Source organism: Tenebrio molitor, chromosome 1 (genome assembly GCF_963966145.1).
Source record: "Tenebrio molitor chromosome 1, icTenMoli1.1, whole genome shotgun sequence".
NCBI lineage: Eukaryota > Metazoa > Arthropoda > Insecta > Coleoptera > Tenebrionidae > Tenebrio > Tenebrio molitor.
The window spans coordinates 39,983,485-40,002,803 of NC_091046.1; the positions used below are offsets into that span (position 1 = coordinate 39,983,485).

At 39.3% G+C, this 19,319-nt stretch overlaps 1 protein-coding gene across 7 annotated transcripts in view; it reads left to right on the top strand.

Moving 5' to 3' along the window:
- The window catches only part of LOC138126976 (supervillin-like), a 73,765-nt gene that overhangs the window by 24,670 nt on the left and 29,776 nt on the right, over positions 1–19,319 (top strand). For 6 of the 7 annotated variants that reach the window (XM_069042826.1, XM_069042863.1, XM_069042851.1 and 3 more), the window contains exons 3-9: positions 5,908–6,242; positions 10,746–10,884; positions 11,194–13,006; positions 13,638–13,999; positions 14,451–14,594; positions 14,689–14,880; positions 15,479–15,905. In XM_069042826.1, the coding sequence (XP_068898927.1) occupies positions 5,908–6,242; positions 10,746–10,884; positions 11,194–13,006; positions 13,638–13,999; positions 14,451–14,594; positions 14,689–14,880; positions 15,479–15,905 (3,412 nt within the window). The remainder of the gene's footprint in view (positions 1–5,907; positions 6,243–10,745; positions 10,885–11,193; positions 13,007–13,637; positions 14,000–14,450; positions 14,595–14,688; positions 14,881–15,478; positions 15,906–19,319) is intronic. The other variant, XM_069042858.1, reaches the window with a different exon arrangement.

A 19,319-nucleotide genomic window follows, 5' to 3' on the forward strand; every position in this document is an offset into this window, starting at 1 on the left:
GGGCATGACGAAGTGCATGCCAAGAGCTACAGGTTGGTTTCAATACTGTCACTTTGCGCGTGCTTCTGTTTGGGTTCGCTCATCCTGCTGGCATCTCAGGATCCGTTGTCCTGCGTCTGCGGACGCTTCGAATTCTGTTTACAAACAGTCCACGTTGTGTGCAATTCCCCGTGTTTGTCCCAACAAGCTGGTGTATTTCTGGAAGTTCAGTGGTTTATCTCGTATCCAGTGCGAATTTTGAATTGTCCTGGACAGGAAAAACTACAATGTAAGTTGTTAATTAGGGTCGGTGCATTGTTCTATTACTAATCGGATGACAAATTATCGGAAAGGCGGAAAGCTTTTTCTTATCGGTCGGCAAACATATACAATTGAAAAAAAATGATAAACACAACGGCGATGATATTAACAAGCGACGACCCCGTTCGGGTCATTTCCAAGACAAGGTTTTCCATTGTAATTAATTTATTGGTGATCGGTGATTGTGCGTGAGACACGTGGTGCAGGTAATGACTTCACGCTAATGAAAAATCGCTCAAGTTTTTACCAAGAAAGTGTTGAGAAACGATATCTTTTGCATATTCCGCGCCAGGACACGATAAAAGTAAATGTCGAGAAACAACAGTAAAAAAGTGTGTGGAATGTGGAGAGGAACGAAATGGCGAGTTTTCCGAAAGATTTCATTTTCATACGACGACATTATTACATGCGAAATGTTTGTTTAAAATACCATCATTTATTATTAGAACCTAAACACAAACATATTTGGTTTCATTAAAAGTGTAAAGGGTTTCAGCTGTGCTGTCTTACAGTTCAAATAAAACGAAAATATTGCGGCATTATTGGTTTTCTCGTACACCGGGAATAGAAGTTGGTTAACAAAACAAACAATGTTCCCAAAGTGCATTGAAACGTCTTTATTAGGAGGTTGAATTTGTGTTTGTCTTTTCACTTAAAACCATACCACGTATTGTGTTCTTGAGTAAACCAAGACACAAAGAAGTGGCGTTACTGTACGAAATGTTGTTTACAGATGGGTGTAAATATTTTGCGACGGGGGCCAAGAGAGTCTTTTCGAATTCTTATCATCGCACTACCAATTGAGGTGTTATTCAGGATGGCCATTATAAATAATGAGTAACGAGACTTAATCTCCGTGTCGCCTTGCATGACAAAGAGACCTCAAAGCAGCAAACTAATTATTTTGTGATGGTTGTTGAAACATTTAAATTTGCGCCTAGGGAGCGTCTTTGTGGAATCTCGACAAAAGAGGATTACAGAGTGCCATATTTGTTCAGACTTCTTGAAAAAAGTTTCTCTTCAGAATAGTCTGCGTTTGGAAGTACATATTCGTCGTTGCCGAGGCGCAATCTACGATTAATTAAAATCTGAGGTGGGTGGATGTTGGGTGTAGCCATCGTTCAGTATCATTTTATTTTTCTTGTGTTTTCAAGAGTTTTCAGATAAACTTATTTGCGCCGGTTGCAATTTACTCATTTTTATCATTAGTATACAACAGTTCGTTGTAGATAAGAAAAAATCACTCAACAAAGATGTTATCTTCTCGGTACTTAATAAATACATATAATATCCAGTCGAATAAATACACTTCATTAGTTCGCAAAAGATTTGGTTACACATTGCAGTTCTTTTTGTGGATCGATCGGTATGTAATTTTTCGCACATCTCTGTCAATAAACGGTGGCAATTTACAAGATGAGATATTTTTAGACAGTCAGATTTGTCTGAATAAATAATTTTTGTACGTATGAACGCCTGTCATAAGAACAAACGAAAAATGATTAATTACAAGAAAAATTATTTATTGTGTCAGTCTCGTGTTAATATCGAAAATGTGAGTAAGTGTGACACAAAAATAATAACCTGCATTGTCAACATGCCGGAAAATACAAACAAATGTCTTCATGTCCTACATTCTGACGTTCATCCACAATACGTAATTCAGTTGTATTTTAACCGCAACGTAGTGCAATGACCGTTTAAATAATGTTTAGATAGTTTTGTTATTACAATTTTCTTCGTAGTTTTGTTAATACCAGGTCGATCGTATAAATTCCATGAATAAAGATGACTCACGTTTGTCATGGTTCATGGGGTTTTACCCTTCCGCAGAGTTACCCATTCAGACTTCGTCTTTAAGGGTTCGGTTTTATTTTCAGGACCACACTAATTTTAGAGTGACCCAGCGGGTTAAAAATATCAATTTAGAGCCCTTTATAATTAGTTTAGCGGAACGAATTAATCAGCAATTATCGAGTATTTTGCGAAACGAGGTGCTAAATTACCACGCCTCCCACAATAAAGGAATTATTTGCACAGCGAATCAGGAAAAATGGTGTTTGAACAAGATGAGTCAGGGTAATCCTTCGGTGTAATGAATGAAAGGAAAAAGTGTTTTCTTGATATTGTTAAGGATTATTTTTCGACGGTATTTGCTAAGAAGTTTAATTGAAAAAGTTTCTTTATGAAATTAACTTTTTGAGGGGGAGCTTTTATATGGTCCGTTGTTTATAGATTTTCCACTCGCAGAAACTTGACTCGACAACTACCAAGTTTGGAGAGAGGGTCCAAATTGAGACCGCGACAATGGTAATTTGACAATATTCGACAAGAATTTTAAATATCGATCGATTGAAGAGGATCCGCGTTGGAGTTTACAAGTTTTAATCCGGCAACGTAGGAAGATGCACACAAATATTACGATGTTAAACAACGGTTTATTGTCATAGACAGCCCCGTTCGTGATTATTGTTTGTTGCTGCGGAATAATAAAGATAATACGGCTCCGAAAAAGGTCTACATTTAGAGCATGTTTGCGTGCAATATCCCCACAGAACGCGCACTTAAACTTGTACCTTTGTTCGACTCGTAAAGAAAATCTCATCTATCGCGGCCTTTTCTGAAACACTTTCGATGTTTTCGTCCTGAGCGACCCATATTGTTATTATGTAGCGCACATCTAGAGAGGGCACGAGGATAAAGTAAATTAAACGGCACCCGCGACGCTTTCCTGACCATGGGGACTGAATTTTACATCCCAAGGTGATGTCGGGCTCAAACGAAGTTCCTTTTCCTTTTATGTAAAATATAGGTCAAGGTCGAGACAATGAGTCTTGTAGGCCAGGCGGATATCTCACCAAAGATTTTTTTTGACAAACAGATACGTTTCAAATGTCGTTTTTAACAATGTCTCGTTGTTTCACCTCGAATTGGCGAACTGTTGCTGGTTTTGCGTTGTTTGTTGGTTGCCACTATAGTTGCTCACGGACTCGAGATAAGGTTGGTATCGATTGGTACTGAAGAATTCTGTGTTGTTTTCATCAACAAACTCGGGGGTTTGTTCCAATGATGCGATAGGCTGAGAATGCGAGTTATTGTTATTTATGTTTGGTTAATGTTGCACGGCCACATCGAGGATTCACGAACTTTCTAATTGAAGGCTCACTCTTCCTTCGGCGAGGCGAATGCTGCCAACAGGTCGACTTTAGACGTGAAGATTAAAAATTCACGATTGCGGTCCTTGAAAATGAAACTGCGGAGTTTCTGGTTGTTTCTTTTTCAAAATATTTGCTTTGGTTCGGATGACTCAAGTACATTTCGCCTTCGGTTATTTAACTTGACTGGATAAAGATCCGAAGGAAATTAAAATTTCCCCAGTTTCTTATGCAACTCTACAGCGCTCGAAACCTTTCAAGAATATTGTTCTGACTAAACAACATCCATGGTCACCCACTCTTAATAATTTATACTATGCCTGTAATTTGTTTATGTAATCGGCTGCAATCCTGCAATTCAAGAAAAAAAATTACGTTATTAACAAGACATTTTCATCGCGGCTGTAATGATTTGTATTTTGTAGCGGTGACACTAATTCAACTTTCGTCACGTTCCAAATGCGAATTTTTTTTTACTCCAGCCGCACAATTTGTGCGCTTTTTGCAATGATTTCTTATCTGGCGTTTTTTGAATGTGTCAGTTATCGATCAGCAACAAACCGGATAATTGCAGGACTATAGTACATTAAATCTTTAATTAACCTAATTTGCAAGTACCGCATGGAAATTTTCTGCGTGAGATGGCAACGAAAACTCGGTTTAATGCATCAGCATCGCACGGCTTAATGCATTACTGTGTTATATTATCTGCAGTGCAGTAGTTAGCAAGTGCTTCAACCCTGCCAGTGCTCTTCGAAAGCAGAATGTTCGAAAACAACAGGATTTTTTTACTCCTAACAGCGTGGAGAGGTATGATTTTTATTAGAATCGACGCGTTGTTGCCATGACCGTTCTAAATTGTGTCTGAGCTTAATTCATCGTTCCTTTGATAACACGTGTCTGAAGTGACGTTTATTAGACAAGCATGGTGTGCTGTGGCATATTTAGAGGTAAATTGTTACGTTGTGTGATATTGTATTCACACGGTTTTTGTTTACGTCCGCATTGCGAAAAGAGTATCTGATATGTTCTGAATCGTAATTTGAAATTGTATTGTGATTCTGATTCGAGGAAACAGTTGTAGTTTCCATCATTTGTAAAGCAACGTTGTGCGACTAATTACAGCGACGATTTGTTTCGAAAATAATTATTTTTTGGATGTTTCCCATTTTAATTGAGAAAAAGCGAAACGTAATTGGAGTTTTCGGAGGGGGCGAGATCAAAAACAGTCATCTCGTCCCGACCATCAATTTAGATTTTCAATAATCTACCTATTAAGAAAAATGTTTCGCAAGACATTTTTTGCGGGGGTGATTATTTTTCAGTTTTTCGAAACGTGGGCTCGCTTTAAAATTTGTTTCTGAACAGTTTACCAGTAAAAGGAGTTTATAAACAGGCCCACTTTATTCTCCATTTATTAAATAATTGGCTTCAACGTTCTGGAAATGTAATTTTACTAGTTCGTGAACTGTTAAAATAAATTATTTATGATACAATTGTACTTTAGATCGAAAAACGAATTGTGGTTCTTTGCCTATTATATTTAAGATCAAGTTGTAAAGCGCTTTTCAGTTTCTTTTCATTAGAAAAATGTGGGAAAGCAATTAAGAGCCGAGTTTTCAGGTAATCGGTTCGGCGGATTTAATTTAAAATTTCTATTGGGTCTTGGTACTTTTTTGGTCTGGTGCAAATTGAGTTGGTTGTAAGTTTTCGTTGCTTATCCGAAACGAGGTTCGTGAACCGACGTCAACACAAAAGATAAAACTCAATTCTTTACTCAAAGCCGAATATTTTAAGCTGAAAATATTTTGAGATGTGTCCAAACATCAGCAGCACATTTTCTCCAAGTCTGAGGTTTTTAACGTTCCGCGTTGACCAGAATTACTTTCGTATTTATTTGCAGATGTAACGACTGATAAAACACAATCATTAAATAGTGAACGTGTTCCGCGGAGATGTGTGATGTCATTTTTACGAAGTTTTTTGCGTTAACAGTAATAATTACCGTATTCAGTGTTTCACGATTGCCGTTCAGGTAATTGCTTCCTCTCACTCGCCAACCAAGAGTGTAATCCTGATTTAATATTAAATTTTGCAATTAGCGCAGATTATGTGCAATTTATTCCGTTTTTATTGATCCCGGTTTTTAGCAGCACCAACCAAAATAAAATAACGTTACCTAAACGATGGTTGTTAACATTGTTTGTTACGCAAGTTGGCGAATTTACGTTTGTGAATGCTGTATTTTTATCTCGACATTCTTGGCTCCGGATCTTCAATTTTGTAAATATTATCTATATGAATTTGGACACGAGTGAATGTCGTCGTCGAAACGAATCTCGGTGCATTTTAATTGTCCTGGAAGCGGGTCCGCACTGGTTGTGAGAGAGCAAAAATTGCCCTCGCGCCCAGCCCAGCACGTACCATTCTAAATGCATACATTATTTTGCAGGTAAACATTCGCCAAGACGCTCACGTTCTCGCTTACCTCGATGGCTACGACCTCATTCCTCTGGAAATTTATCAGATCCCACGACGATGTCTGAGGGTCAGGAGAGCAGGGCTGAACGCATCGCCCGTTACAAGGAACAACGCAGGAGAGAACTCGCAGCCCAGTTCAACACCCACAGCGACCCACCAGCGAGCCACAGGCGAAACAGCAAAGATACCAACTCCAGCGGTTCGGAGGGGCCCCGGCCCACGAGGACCTCGCGCCTAAGGGCCGCCGCCACCACCGCTCAAGAAAACTGTTCTAGTCCTCCGGCTGCGAAATTAAATTCCACCGAGGTAAAACGACCCTCTTCATTCTGATTTTTTTCGTTTCGTTTGAAAGTTGGCATCGGTCCGATGGCCTAATGGATAAAAACGTGCAGGCGTCGCGTTGGCAAAATAATGTGTTGATCGACCTCCGGAGAACGTCGCGAAATATTTGTTGTAATAGAAACAGGCCTCGATAACATCCAAAAAGTTGCGGTGGTAGAGACCGGGGACGAGTTGAACCGCGTTCGGGGGCGCCACCGGTGAAAGATGACTTCTTCTTGGAATTCAATTATTTGCGCGTTTGCACTATAAAGTCCCACTCATTTTACAAAGCATCCGTCTGGGTGAAATGAATTGACTGTGCGACCGTTAATATGGCACAAATTTAATTGTGCCGTAGATTATTTCTTGTCAAGACGTTTTATAGCAGGAATATTCTGTTTCCTTGAAAACTACCAGAAAAGAACCGCGGTTCATGCAAATACAACATTATGCCAAGATATCCAGAGGTGCTTGTTTACGTTCAAAAATTTATGGCCACGTTTAACTTTCTGTACGAGGCATTAAAAGTATAATTTGTAATTTGAGTTGCAAGAAATACCGAATTAAATATCTGTGACACGGCGAAATTCGGTGTCAGGACGTTGCTCTTTAAAGCTCGTTTAAATTTTAAAGATCTGTTTTGCATCGTTTTTGAATCAGCATCAGTTATAAATTATTTATTGTAGTCGATAGAAGTCGTCAAAATAACTTGCTGAATACGTGGAAAAGGAAAAAAAAACGTCACACAAATTGCCCAGCAAGAATTCATTTTTCGCAAAAACATTATCAATAAATTCCTCCTTTTCGTTTGCAAAAACATTAACCGCGCTCAGTTCAGGACGAAGAATTAATCAGAAGTTGTAAGAATGTTATTTCATTTTGCAAAAAAAAAAATTGCAAATAAGATTCTAAATTTTGATATTGGCAATTAGGTGAGAACTTTATCAAGATAGTGATAACATCGTGATATTTTAGCTCATAGCAGACAAGTTGGAAAATATTTAATAAATTCACCAGATTCTTGCTTCTTAACAAGACTATTATCGATGCTTGCAGAGTACCGCAGATTATCTATAGCCAAGATTCCTAGTATATTACTGTTTTTATTCTCATGTCTTTAGTAATAACATTTTAATGATTACTTCTGCCGTAAAGTAATATAACATACTCTTAAATATTACGTGGTAATTGACAGTTATTATATAATATCCACATTTCCATTTTATCAGAGTTACGATTTCCTGTGGGAAATCTTTATTGGTTCTTTTATTTTTACTGCGTTTTCGCTCTAAGTGATTAATACTTTAATAATTAACGTTTTTGTAAACGATAATGGACTCTTAATTTCCCCAGATTTTACAACTGCCATTTCGTGTGTAGGTTCATTCTATAATTTGAAATCTTTTGTTTTGACTTAACAATGAGTTTTTAATTTTTTTTATTTGTTGCATATTTGTCACCGAAATTACTTTTATGCACATAGCAGTAAAAACAAACGTACTTTCAGTATAAAAGCGGTAAAGCTTCTACTAAATTCACAATAAATATTTGCAAACTTTGGGAAATTAATTTGAAATGTCAACAATAATAAAATATGTTTGTGTTTATATTTTACCAGCAGGATATGATCTGACTAGTTATAAAAATAAAATAAAATTCTGATATTGGTCATTGATATGCGTTATCGTGGCATTACATGATTTCAAGACTCATACAATTAATTTTAGTTAGTAAAAAATATGTACAGTTGACTCAAGTTGCAAAAAACCACTTGTCATTTGTAACAGCATTTTTTTCATATTTTTGAACCAAATAAAGGCACAAAGGGATCAGAAAATCATAGTTTGGGTTGAATATTTTCCACATAAGTACAGTTTAAAAGTAATTTCAAAAGACTAATGCCATAAAAGTGCTGTTGTAAATGCAAAGTGGTTTTTTGCAACTTGAGTCAACTTTAGTATATTATATCGCGCGTTCAAATGAAATCCTGGGCTGAGTAGGCGTTGGAAAAAGTAAACCGTTTAGAACAGTGTAAAGTTTGAATTTAACGCCGTTTGACACGAATGAGATTTGTTTATTTTTAATCGGAACATAATTGAACATGTTTGTTTTCAGCAAAAGGTGCCCTTAGATATTTCCTTCGAGAATAGGAATCGTTAAGTTATTCTCTTTTTAATGTAAGACATTGCAAAGAAAGAAAAAAAAGAAAGATTTTTAGGCTCTAGATTTTAGGTTAGCTGTCAACACGCTCAAATTAATTTACGCTTTAAAAAAGCACAACAATTGACGGTTTCCAACGCCTTCCCAGCCCAGGATTTCATTTGAACGCGTGATATGTATCATTAAGAGTAGAAGTGAGTCTTTTTGTGCCAAGAGATTGAAGACTGAGACGAAGTCGAGGTCGGCAACTGGGCGAAGCACAAAAAGACCTTCTACTCTGAATGAAATATACTACGGTGGGATCAATTAAAAAATAAATCGAGTCGGCGTGTTACCTATGGCAACCCATGCTATAGCATAGGCTCCAAAGCAAACTCGATTTATTTTTTAAATGATCGCTCGGTACTTTATCTTCGGCGGATCACAAAAAAAATTCGGACATTAACTCATTTATGTATTTTCTTTTAGTGCAGTTACACTAAAATGACATGTTTCAAACCAGTAATTCCCACTTCTTTTGTTGCAATATTATTAGTATTCGAAGGCTCAATAATATTAGTCAAGTCTACTAAAGTATAAAGTTTCGTTTTGAACGTTGACGGCTATCTTGCTATTTTTGATTTTGACTGTCATTCGTGCACACTGGCGACTCGTGTTACACCACAGTGGCACCGGTTAAATATTGGGTAATAATTTCGTTATTTCACTTTTTTAGAGGCCCGTTTTTATAGGAATAACTTAATTATTAAATATTTCGTGTAATTATTGATAAATAAATCGTGACGTGAGAAATGTTTCAAATGACCGTACATTAGACTTGGTCTAGCGGACTGGATATTTCAACTCCTAGGATTTGAAGTGTTTCAAGTTCGCTTACAAAAAAAAGCCACTTCAACCGTTTCTATAGAAATACACAAAGACGCGATTTTCGATCGCTTGAAGATAAAAATTATATCATATTTTATGCTACAAACGTATTCCTAGAAACTGCAGCCTTTCCATTTCATTTTTTGATGTTAATATTTTTTCATCAAATTCTTGGTGGGCATTTCGTTGTAACTTGAACCACGGCTGCACACATGTGTACATGAAACGTCAACTTCCCAACCTCACTTTCTCGAATCTCGTATTGTGTCTTCTGGCTATGGCTGGTTTATGTAATGCATATTGCACAATTTAATAAAATAAATGTCCTTGTAGTAAGTTCACATTTTTAATTAAATAACCTTATTTAAAAGTTATCATCTCCGTCATTTTATTCTTTTGTTTTTCGATTCGGTCACAAATTTTCTTGATCGCATGATGATATAAAGTTGCAATTTGAACCAGCACGTTTCAGAACATTAATTTGAAGCGTTACAAACAATATGAAAATTTTTAGCTACGAAGGAAGTGGAAAGTAGATTAACGTTTCACTTGGTGGTAAATTTTGAGGGGGCTACATGTGGTGTAACAGATGTAACTGTGTAGAGAGAGGCTCATCACGAGAAAATCAGCGTCATCCAGTCCTCACCAGAGAAAGCTGTAATAAATTAAGCGGAAGATTTGCCGTCACGTTGAGGTGATCCAACATGGAAATTCACGTCGAAGATAATGCTTTCCTAACCAAAACATGTCGTCGATCCCGTTCCATTACAGCAATCATTTATCATCTGATTAATTACATTTGGATAATGACCACCAAAGAGGTTGTCCGCTCGTGCTCTATCCGCGGATCAGTTGGGTGCCTGTTTTGAGCCCTAAATGGACAGGTCTGGGTGAAATACGAGGCCGTTTTGATTTTTTTAAATGACGGATGTCCATGTAAGGGCTTGCGACCGGACAATACCTGCGTATTCGCATGAATCAGCACCTGTTACTAAGGACAGCTTCACACTTTTACTCGAGGATAAATCGCCTCGTTCAGCATTCAAGATAATTCCCAGCAATAAATCAACACGTTTTCGCTTTTTTTTTCCGGCGGGGTATTGTCTTGTGCGAAGCGTCGTCTTGTTTGAACGTGTCTCGTTGAAATTTAGAACAGGTTGACGCACACACTGCTAGCCGCAACCACTGGCCCGTGATGGTCACCTCACCATCAACGGACACTGCTCTTGTAATAGTGGGTGTGCGTGTGTGGAGAATTACTCCGACTAGTCGCCCATTACCTGCATTATCTGCAGCTTCTGTTTCAGTGATAAACACAGTCGAACTATTGTTCCGATCGTCGCCCGAATCGAGGTCTAGACACTGTTCTGATTGAATTCTGCGGTTGCGAGTTGAAATTATCTATTGGGAAATTGCTCTGCCAGATTTTGATTCGACTGTTCGTTTTTTTTTTTTTTTCAGAAACTTTCAGCATCACCTTCAAACAGTTATGAAACAGGTGTCAGTGGAAGCCGACGTATCGAACGTGACAAAAGCAGCAAACGGAAATCGAACCTCAATCGCGCTTTAAATTCCGAAGAAGTTCCAACTTGGGATGCCGGTAAGTTTTCCCCGCAAGCTCGTACTTCCAGCGGTTTTATGTTAATTTGCCTGAGGTAAAATAGGCAAAATGGCGTATAAAGTCGTTGGAGGTGGTTGGTAAGACGGGTCTGATGGCAATTTTTCCCAATGTGTCTCACCTGTTCGTTACCCTTTAGACGGCTGCCATGGCAACCGTCTAGTCTAGACTTTTCCACCATACATAAGTATTGCCATTGTAATTACTTAAACTGGAATTGGCGTGCTTCGCGTAGGATCGACGTGCCCCTTGGGCTAGTGAGTTTTAAAGTCGGTTGGTTTTTTGTTGCAGATGATACAAAAAGTCGCCGCCGGCGGAGGCGTTTTTTCCCCCAAGAAGTATTAGAGCAGACGGCGAAAGACACCAGTTCCAACGATGATAAACCTAAAAGTGATACAAATCCCACTGCCTCTTTCTTATCACAATGTTCTACATCACCCATCACTGCCTCACCTGCTACGTCGCGACTGACGCCCCGAAAATCCGAGCTCAGCATGCACATGGAGAACGCGCGCAAGGGCGTCGCTCCTTCGTATTCCGAGATGGGAAAAAATAAGCCGTCAATCAGACGTCGAGTCACACCGTCGAGTCCGCGAGAGAGGTTGAAGCCATCGAACAGTTCAGACTTCGACAATTCGTTGTCGGATAAAGATGTCGGTTACAGCAAGGCGACAAGAGAAAGTATTACGCGGAAGCCGATCAACGGAGAGAACAAATCTGGGAGCATGAAGAGCTGCTCAGACAACGATTCCGGCAAGGGCAACAAGAGCTTCAGCAAGAAGATGGAGGAGTTGACGGCGCTGACGAAGGACACTCTGGCGCGAGTCGAGCGACTGGCCAGTAAGAACAAAGAACTGCCACTGAAACAAATCAAAAGACCGCTGAGCAGCAGTCCGATCAAGCAACTAGACAGTCCTAGAGCCGTTAGAAATTTAGACAGACTTCACCAGCCGTCTTCGATTTTGAAGAAGAAGATTCTAGAGGAACCGACAATCGAATCCGTGCCAAATACCGCCCCAGTATCAATTCTGAAGCGAAAGGTCTCCCAAGATGATCACAAATCGGAAGGTGCGACCTCCTCGACGCACACTCCTCCGGTGACATTCTCACCGAGCGTCGTAGAACCGGCGACGACAAACCGCAAACAAGGAATACTGAAGAAGCGTCGCAGCTTGGACGAGTCTCAAGTCATGCGGCACCGATCGTGCAGTCCAGACGTCGCCAACAAAGCCGTCGACTCTCGCTCCATACTGAAGAACCAGCGCAGGTCCTCTCTGGAGGAGCTGACCAGGACGCAGTCTCCCGAAATGCACCTCCACGGGATCTTGAAGAGGAAAACGTCCAGGTCCGAGGAGGACGCCGACCATTCCCTCAACTCTCCCCAGAGCATTTTGAAACGGAGGTCCGGAGCGAGCAGTGCAGGCTCCACGGGTAACACTCCCCACGTGTCGATCACCACTGCCGTGATCTTGGCGGCGGCTGGAGGCGCCGAGATGGTGCTGGACGCGTCCGAAACCGTCAAACCCATCCTGAAGAAGAAGAGCTTCTCGGAGGAGCACTCGTACAGCGAGAGTTCGCATTCGGACGCTCCCAAACCCATCCTGAAGAAGAAGTCCAGCACCGACACGGACGACTGCGACGAGAGACCGAAAAAGCCGATTTTGAAAATGTCCAGAAATTCGATCGAACGCGACAGTGCAGAGTCGAGTTTGGAAAGTAGACCGTTTTCGAATTTTAAACATGGAAACAATGACGAGTGCGATGTCAGGCCTATACTGAAACAAAACGGATGCAAGGAAGAGGGGACGAGACCTAGACTGTCGTTCTGCGGGGACCGCGACAGTGTGGACGAGGACGTGGTGTTCAGGCACAGAACCTCGAGGAGGTCCCACACTATCTGTGCCGAGTTCAATGTGAGGGCGGATGTCAATTCGAAAGAGGAGGACAGGCAGCTGAAGAAGCCCCGACCTCTGTCGGTCTCCGAGCTCGTGATGAATTTCGAAAACGGTACTTCCACCGGAGCCATTCCCAAGAAGTCCAGCATGAAGAGGACCGGCGACAGATACCGGACCCAACCGGTCACTTCCAACGAACTCGAGGCTAGGTAAGTGCTCCCCGGTTTAAAAGGACCACAACATTTTTGGGGCTATTATTAGCGATTATGCCGTTAACTCGACGAAATAAAATTAGAGCGTTTGTGTTGTTCCTATCAAGCGGTAGTTTATGGCGTGTTTACTATTTCCTAGTCGCTAATGACCTCACAACTGCCCAGGTCCTGGCCGTTTCTTTGTCAGTCTGCCATGTCAAAATAAACCGCCTCGCAAAGGAACAAAACCGAATGCTTTAATTTTAGCGCAGCATTTCCGCGCGCTATTTTAAGACCATTTCAAATAAAATAAGCGAGTGAAGAGAAAGTGCCTCGCAATGATTGTGTCGTCGCCGTTTTCGCAGTGTCGTCCCGCGAAGGGCGCCGTTTGTGGTGGCACTTTCGAACGATTTCGTATCGATTTGGTTGCCAAAGTATCGGCTAAAATTAGATTTACTGCTCCACATAGTCTACCAGTTTTGTCAGAGCGAGCACTGCGAAAGCTGCTTGCTGATTTGCGCGTGTTGATTTTGATTTCGCTAATTGACACGGCGAAAAGCAGATCGGTGAGTTGGGATCGGGGGGGTGCGCCGCTTATTTCATCCAGAGCGAGTTTGATCGTTCCTCTAAACTGTTTCTTTTGCTCCAGTCTCAACTTGGTGAGGAGTCCGCAGTTGGAAAACAAACAGAAGTTTCCTCCCAGTCCGCTTTGTTCTCCGGTCGCCGATCACAGCATAAGTTCCCTCCTGGACTACACGTCTTCGTTGGAGAATGACAACAATCTGAACAGTTTTCTCTCGTCGATTCACAACACCAGTCCTGACAGCGGGGTCTGCGGAAAGATGTCTTCCGATTCAGCCTTTCAGTCGCTCGGGGATGGACTAGAACTAGATCAAGAGGACGACAAGCTCCCCGAAGTCGCACCGAGATCCGGTAAACTAGAAACGAGCAAATTGGAATTGCAGATGAAGGCCATCGCCGAAGAGGCGAAGAAAATGAAAACTCTCAGGGGTAATTGTCGCACCACAAACTGTCAATTTTTTAACAGTCGCGTAATTTAACTTTTAACGAATTAACTCCCCTTGAACTTGTAGTACGTTCCGAAAAGGGTACAAAGTTTCACTTGAGCCGTGACTCGCATGCAACTGTCGTATTATTAGTTTGTTTAAACCGCAGTAATTGTTCATTATACGCCCATATGCAGAATGTGAATGCACTTTTTGAGCATCCAAAATGGAAAATGTGTCATCCTTAACGGCGCAAATTGTGAAGTTCTGGGACAGACTTTATGGGATTTTCTTACGACTGACGTTTATGGTGACATCCTTAATCGAAATAAAAAATGTTTGCATGTCCATATGGTCGGTGTGAAAGTACTGAACAGTTGCGACCATTTGTAGATGCACATTAGCCTGTGCGTTTCAAAGAGTTGTTCCTAATGCGGAGTTTTTTCTTGGGGCAGGTAGCACCGGAGTCCAGAAGTATCGCAATCGGAAGTCTTGCCCTGCGGAGAGGTCGGCTTCCAGCAGATTCTCCACGCAACCTGTCACCTTCGACGAGGTCCAGGAGGCGTCGAGGATCAACAAGAAGTCGGACGATTCCGAAGGTGGGCACGAGTCGTTTTTGTTGTTTGTGTATTTCCCCCCCGAGGTATACACGAATTTTTTCTTATTTTATTTTGCTTTTTTTGTTTTGGTCAGAGAAAGACGACGCCGATCCTTCTAATCTAAGCTTATTCGAAAGGATCAAGCTGTTTAACGTCAAGGTGAAAGAAAATAATCCGCAAAAACGGGATGTGCCTAGACGTCGCCTAAACCGATTTCAGACCCAACCTGTTACCTACGACGAAGTCGAGACTGCACGCTGCATTTCCCCCACCACCTACGCTTTAGGTGTGCTTTCTTTTATATATTGTTTATTTTTTATTAATTTTTACACGAATCAGAGCTTAAACGTAATGCTGGAGTAGATTTTATTCATCCTTCGCATGCAGGATTAATCTTGGATTTTTACTGCTTCGCTTAATTCAAATTCAGTTCTCTGCGACGTTAAATTTACCATTCAATTTCCAAGTAAATTTACATGTTCGACCAACGAATTTCACGTCACACTTAACCTACAACTGTTCTCATTTTTTGATATTAAATAGAGAACGGACCATAAAACTCCGCTTGTTTCAATAAAACTTTGACGTATTTACAACTGTGCATTATCGAATTCACTTAATTAAAAAGTCATTTCTATCCAACTTAATCGCATTTTCCTGTGCTTCTCGATAATGAGGATCTAGATAGTAGAGAATGACCGTTGCTTAACGATATCTACTTTCATCTAATCCATTTTGACGAGTAGCAACAGAATTTTGTAATATTGCTGTAGAGTAGATTTTGCAATTCAGGCTGTAAATGTGTAGCACTGTTGTGTTGCCACCTCTTTGCTGTGGAGTCAGTACCGCGGGTGGCGACTCTTTTTTGACGATTTGTTTCGTAGATGAGGATGAGATGAGGTCCGGCGAGCGGACACCGAACGAGCGAAGGGGCATCTTGAAGTCCTCCTTCGGGAGCAGTCGCGCCCGGGGCGATTCGCCCTCGCCACATCCGAGATCGGTTCTCAAAAAACGCGACTCGTTCGATGGTACTTCCGACTACGAGAGTCGCCGATCGATTTTGAAAACCGAAATCTCCGATGTCACCTACGACGAGGGCATCTCCTGTAACGATTCGGCTTCGGATTCGGAAAGCGCCAGTGTCCCCTCTTATGGTTTCAAGAGTCCAGAGATCAAAGTGGAGCGGCCGACCCCCAAGCGACCTCTCTTGCCCAGGTTCGGAAAGTCTAGCAGCGAGACCTCAGACGGTGACTCTTCCGGAGGCAGGGAGATCAGGAGCATTTTCAAGAATGAAAACAAGCTGAAGGTCAAGTGAGTATTTTCCTAAATTTATTTTTAACGACGGTTACGGTCGCGAGATGCCATATGGATATTATTTTTAGTGCCAAGCTTATATCGGTCCCGTGTAGGTTTTCCCGATTTCTGTTATTTTAACTCAGCTGGACGCATCTATGTGATGGACTTTAACATGTTTAAGACTTTGTTAGATCAACACTTACACGGGGGCGTTCTAATCTAGAAATTTGAAAAATTGTTCTTTCCAATACCTCTTAATGAATATTGTTACCAAAATGTGTCTCGAAAACCCTATCTAGAAATAACCAAAATTTAAGGAATTATTTGCGATTTCAAAAATATTCTCATTAAAACGGGAGGTACGAAAGAACTTTAAACGTGTTTTTGTCGAAGCCATTTTTTTGTAAATGACGTCTATAACGTTTCGACTTTTATGGTGTGAATAAAATGTGTACTAACTACAGGAACCAATGTCTTGTACGAGATAGTCTTGAAAAAAACATTTCTGCTGCTTTAATTAACTCAGAGCACCTTAATTAACACTTAGAAAATGACAAACAAAGAAAAACCCAAAGTGACAAGTGTGAGCTGTCAAGTGTCAAATTTACAAATCCAGAAGAGGCGGCAAATATATACCGGGTGATTTTAAATGATTGTGACTTTTTTTTTAAGTTGGGAACATTTTTCATAAATTATTTTAGCAAACTTGATACCTTAATCAACACATTGGCGTACGTACGTCATTTTGACATTTTATGTATTAATAAATTGTGCCAAATAGGCGAGGACGCCTATGTTTATGTCAACTATCACATTAAAAAGCAGAATAACCAACAATAATATTACCAACCTATGAAAAAAAGTCACAATCATTTAAAATCACCCGGTATGTATGTACCATAAGTCATAGCCAAATATTGGCGATTTCGACTGCCATTGGGGGGCGCCACTGTTAAGAGATTACCATGGCCTACTAAATCTGAACTGCGCTGCGCTTATTACGGCCGTAACAAAGCTCGGATTTTCAATGGAGCAATTGATTCCGATAACCTCAAAAAATTCACCCTTAACCAACTCCATCTGTTAGCGAAATAGAAAAGAAAAATGTAATTTGAATTGAAATTATCCAATCACAATCACGTAACGTGTTTATTTTGTTAGGTTAACACTTTCTATTTTGTCATTTTGACGCGAAATAAATTTTCACGAATACGTTTCATGAACGTAAGAATACCTAATAATTACAATAATCAAATTATGAAACATAATATTTATATATAAAATGGAATTGCAAAATCTGAAAATGGATAGAGCACAGTAGAAAAATTAAAAGTAAAACTATCTATCTGCAGGAAGACAATACCTTTCTCGTAAGTTTATAATTTTAGAACCTTCCTACTTGTGAGTTTATTCTGAATGGATTTCGTTTTTATGTAATCTGTTTTTTTTTTATAAACAAATGTTTAAAATTGGTTTCATTACTAATTGGATAATAACTTTACAAATTTTATCTTTGTGTTTATCACAGGTAAATATGGAATTCTGTATTAAATGTGGATGCAAAGTAGTAACCAGTGGTTGACAAGGATTTTTTGGAATTAAATATGATAAAACTTGTGTGGCAATATTAGCCAAGTCTTTTAAAAGCCCCACAAATTTACAGACCCCACGGTCTTGAAGCCAAACTAATCGTAACAAGGGTCCTGGAGTTGCTGTAGATAATAAAGAAGAAACATGTATTACAGTGAAATGTTTCATTTAGGTTTTTTTTATAATTTTATCAATTTTGGATTTGGTTTGGAGGTTGCTGGGAATTTGAAAATAACTGTTGTTATTTTCTCCACATGCAACGCACTATTTTCCCATGTTAGTACTTCAACCTTGATGAAATTCAAGGAAATTTAAATTATTGTGGCAATTTAGTTGATTTGTAGTTTAATATCTTTAAAGAGATGGCGCTAGTTAAGGGTAGATTTCATAGACAAAATAAGAACATATAGAACGCTAACTCCCTATACATTTTTTTGACACAAAACGTTTACCGCCATCTCTTATCCTGGTGACGGTGCAAAATCACAGCCTACTGGATGCGTTTACCTTTCCTTTGATTTTTTATCATTGCAAATTTTCACAACAAATTAAAACACCAACAATTGGTACTTTCGATATTTTATTTTCAACCATCTTTGATACAGTTCTGCTTTATTTTTATAAATAGTATTCCTAAATGCTATCGTTCTCGTATCCTAACATTTAAAATTAAATTTTACCCCTTAATGTAAATGTGGTTAAATGAATTATTTTATCAATAATTTCATCTTCAATTTTATTTTTAAGTGAACGAAAAATTAACATTAGATACTTATATTTGAATTACCGTTGAAATTTTGCTTTTAATATTATCGGCCGAAGTTATGTTACTCAATATACGAGTAATTTTGAAAATATTATGAATCTTATTAACATTTTTTACAAACTCTAAAAAACTCACACTTGCCACTTTCAGCTAAATCTTAGTATAAATCCAAAAATCCTTCCAATGTTTTCATTCAATTTTTTTTTTATGGAAGGAAGTGCTGTTTTTTTAATCCAAAAATTTTTCCAAATTAGGTACATATTGCGTAAGTGTAGGACTGCTTCCTGCCAAAATTTTGTGTGCCCCGGGTTTTTGTAAACTCCACAAGCAAGAGGTTTCTCGCAACGTGCGCGAAATGTCCCTCCCTCCAGATTATTATCAAAGAGTTTGTCAAAAAAGTTATTGTTTTTGCAGTTCCCAAGTCTTCATCATTTAGGTTTGTTCTACCTGTTAGTTAAAATATATATTAGATTATTAACAACAATGTTATTAGAAATTACCACAGTTAACTAATAGCATGATTATGACGACTCAAAACTTGAGTTGCATAGGATATCTTTTGGATCTTATCTGCATGTCCGTAATTTTGTGGGGGGCTCTTAATTCGCCTCGCGCTGAATCATAAAGATAAACCTTCACCATATGGTCCAATTTCATACTTAAAATTTCGTCGTTTAGGTACTTCACAAACCAAATCTTTTGTTATCCTATATAATAAGATGAGGTGTATCAAATAATGGTGTAATCTCTTGGTCTTGAAGTATTATTTTTCTTTCAATTTGTTGATTGTTTTCTATATAAATTTTGCTTGATTCTCTCAACAACAAATTTAGCAATCTTAGCAGCGATACTACATTATAATATGTGAACGTGACACAGCCTCATTTTGAATTACAAGATAGTGACATCAAGATTGACACTGCTTTGACTGATTTTTAGATTATTAAGATTACTTTGATTTTAAAGTTTTGACTTTTTAAAACATTTGCGCCCTCTTGCGGTGTGGTGAGGGTGCGCTAAACAATTTTCCAAAAATTTATTAGGGACTTTTCATTCTATAGTATTTTATTTTA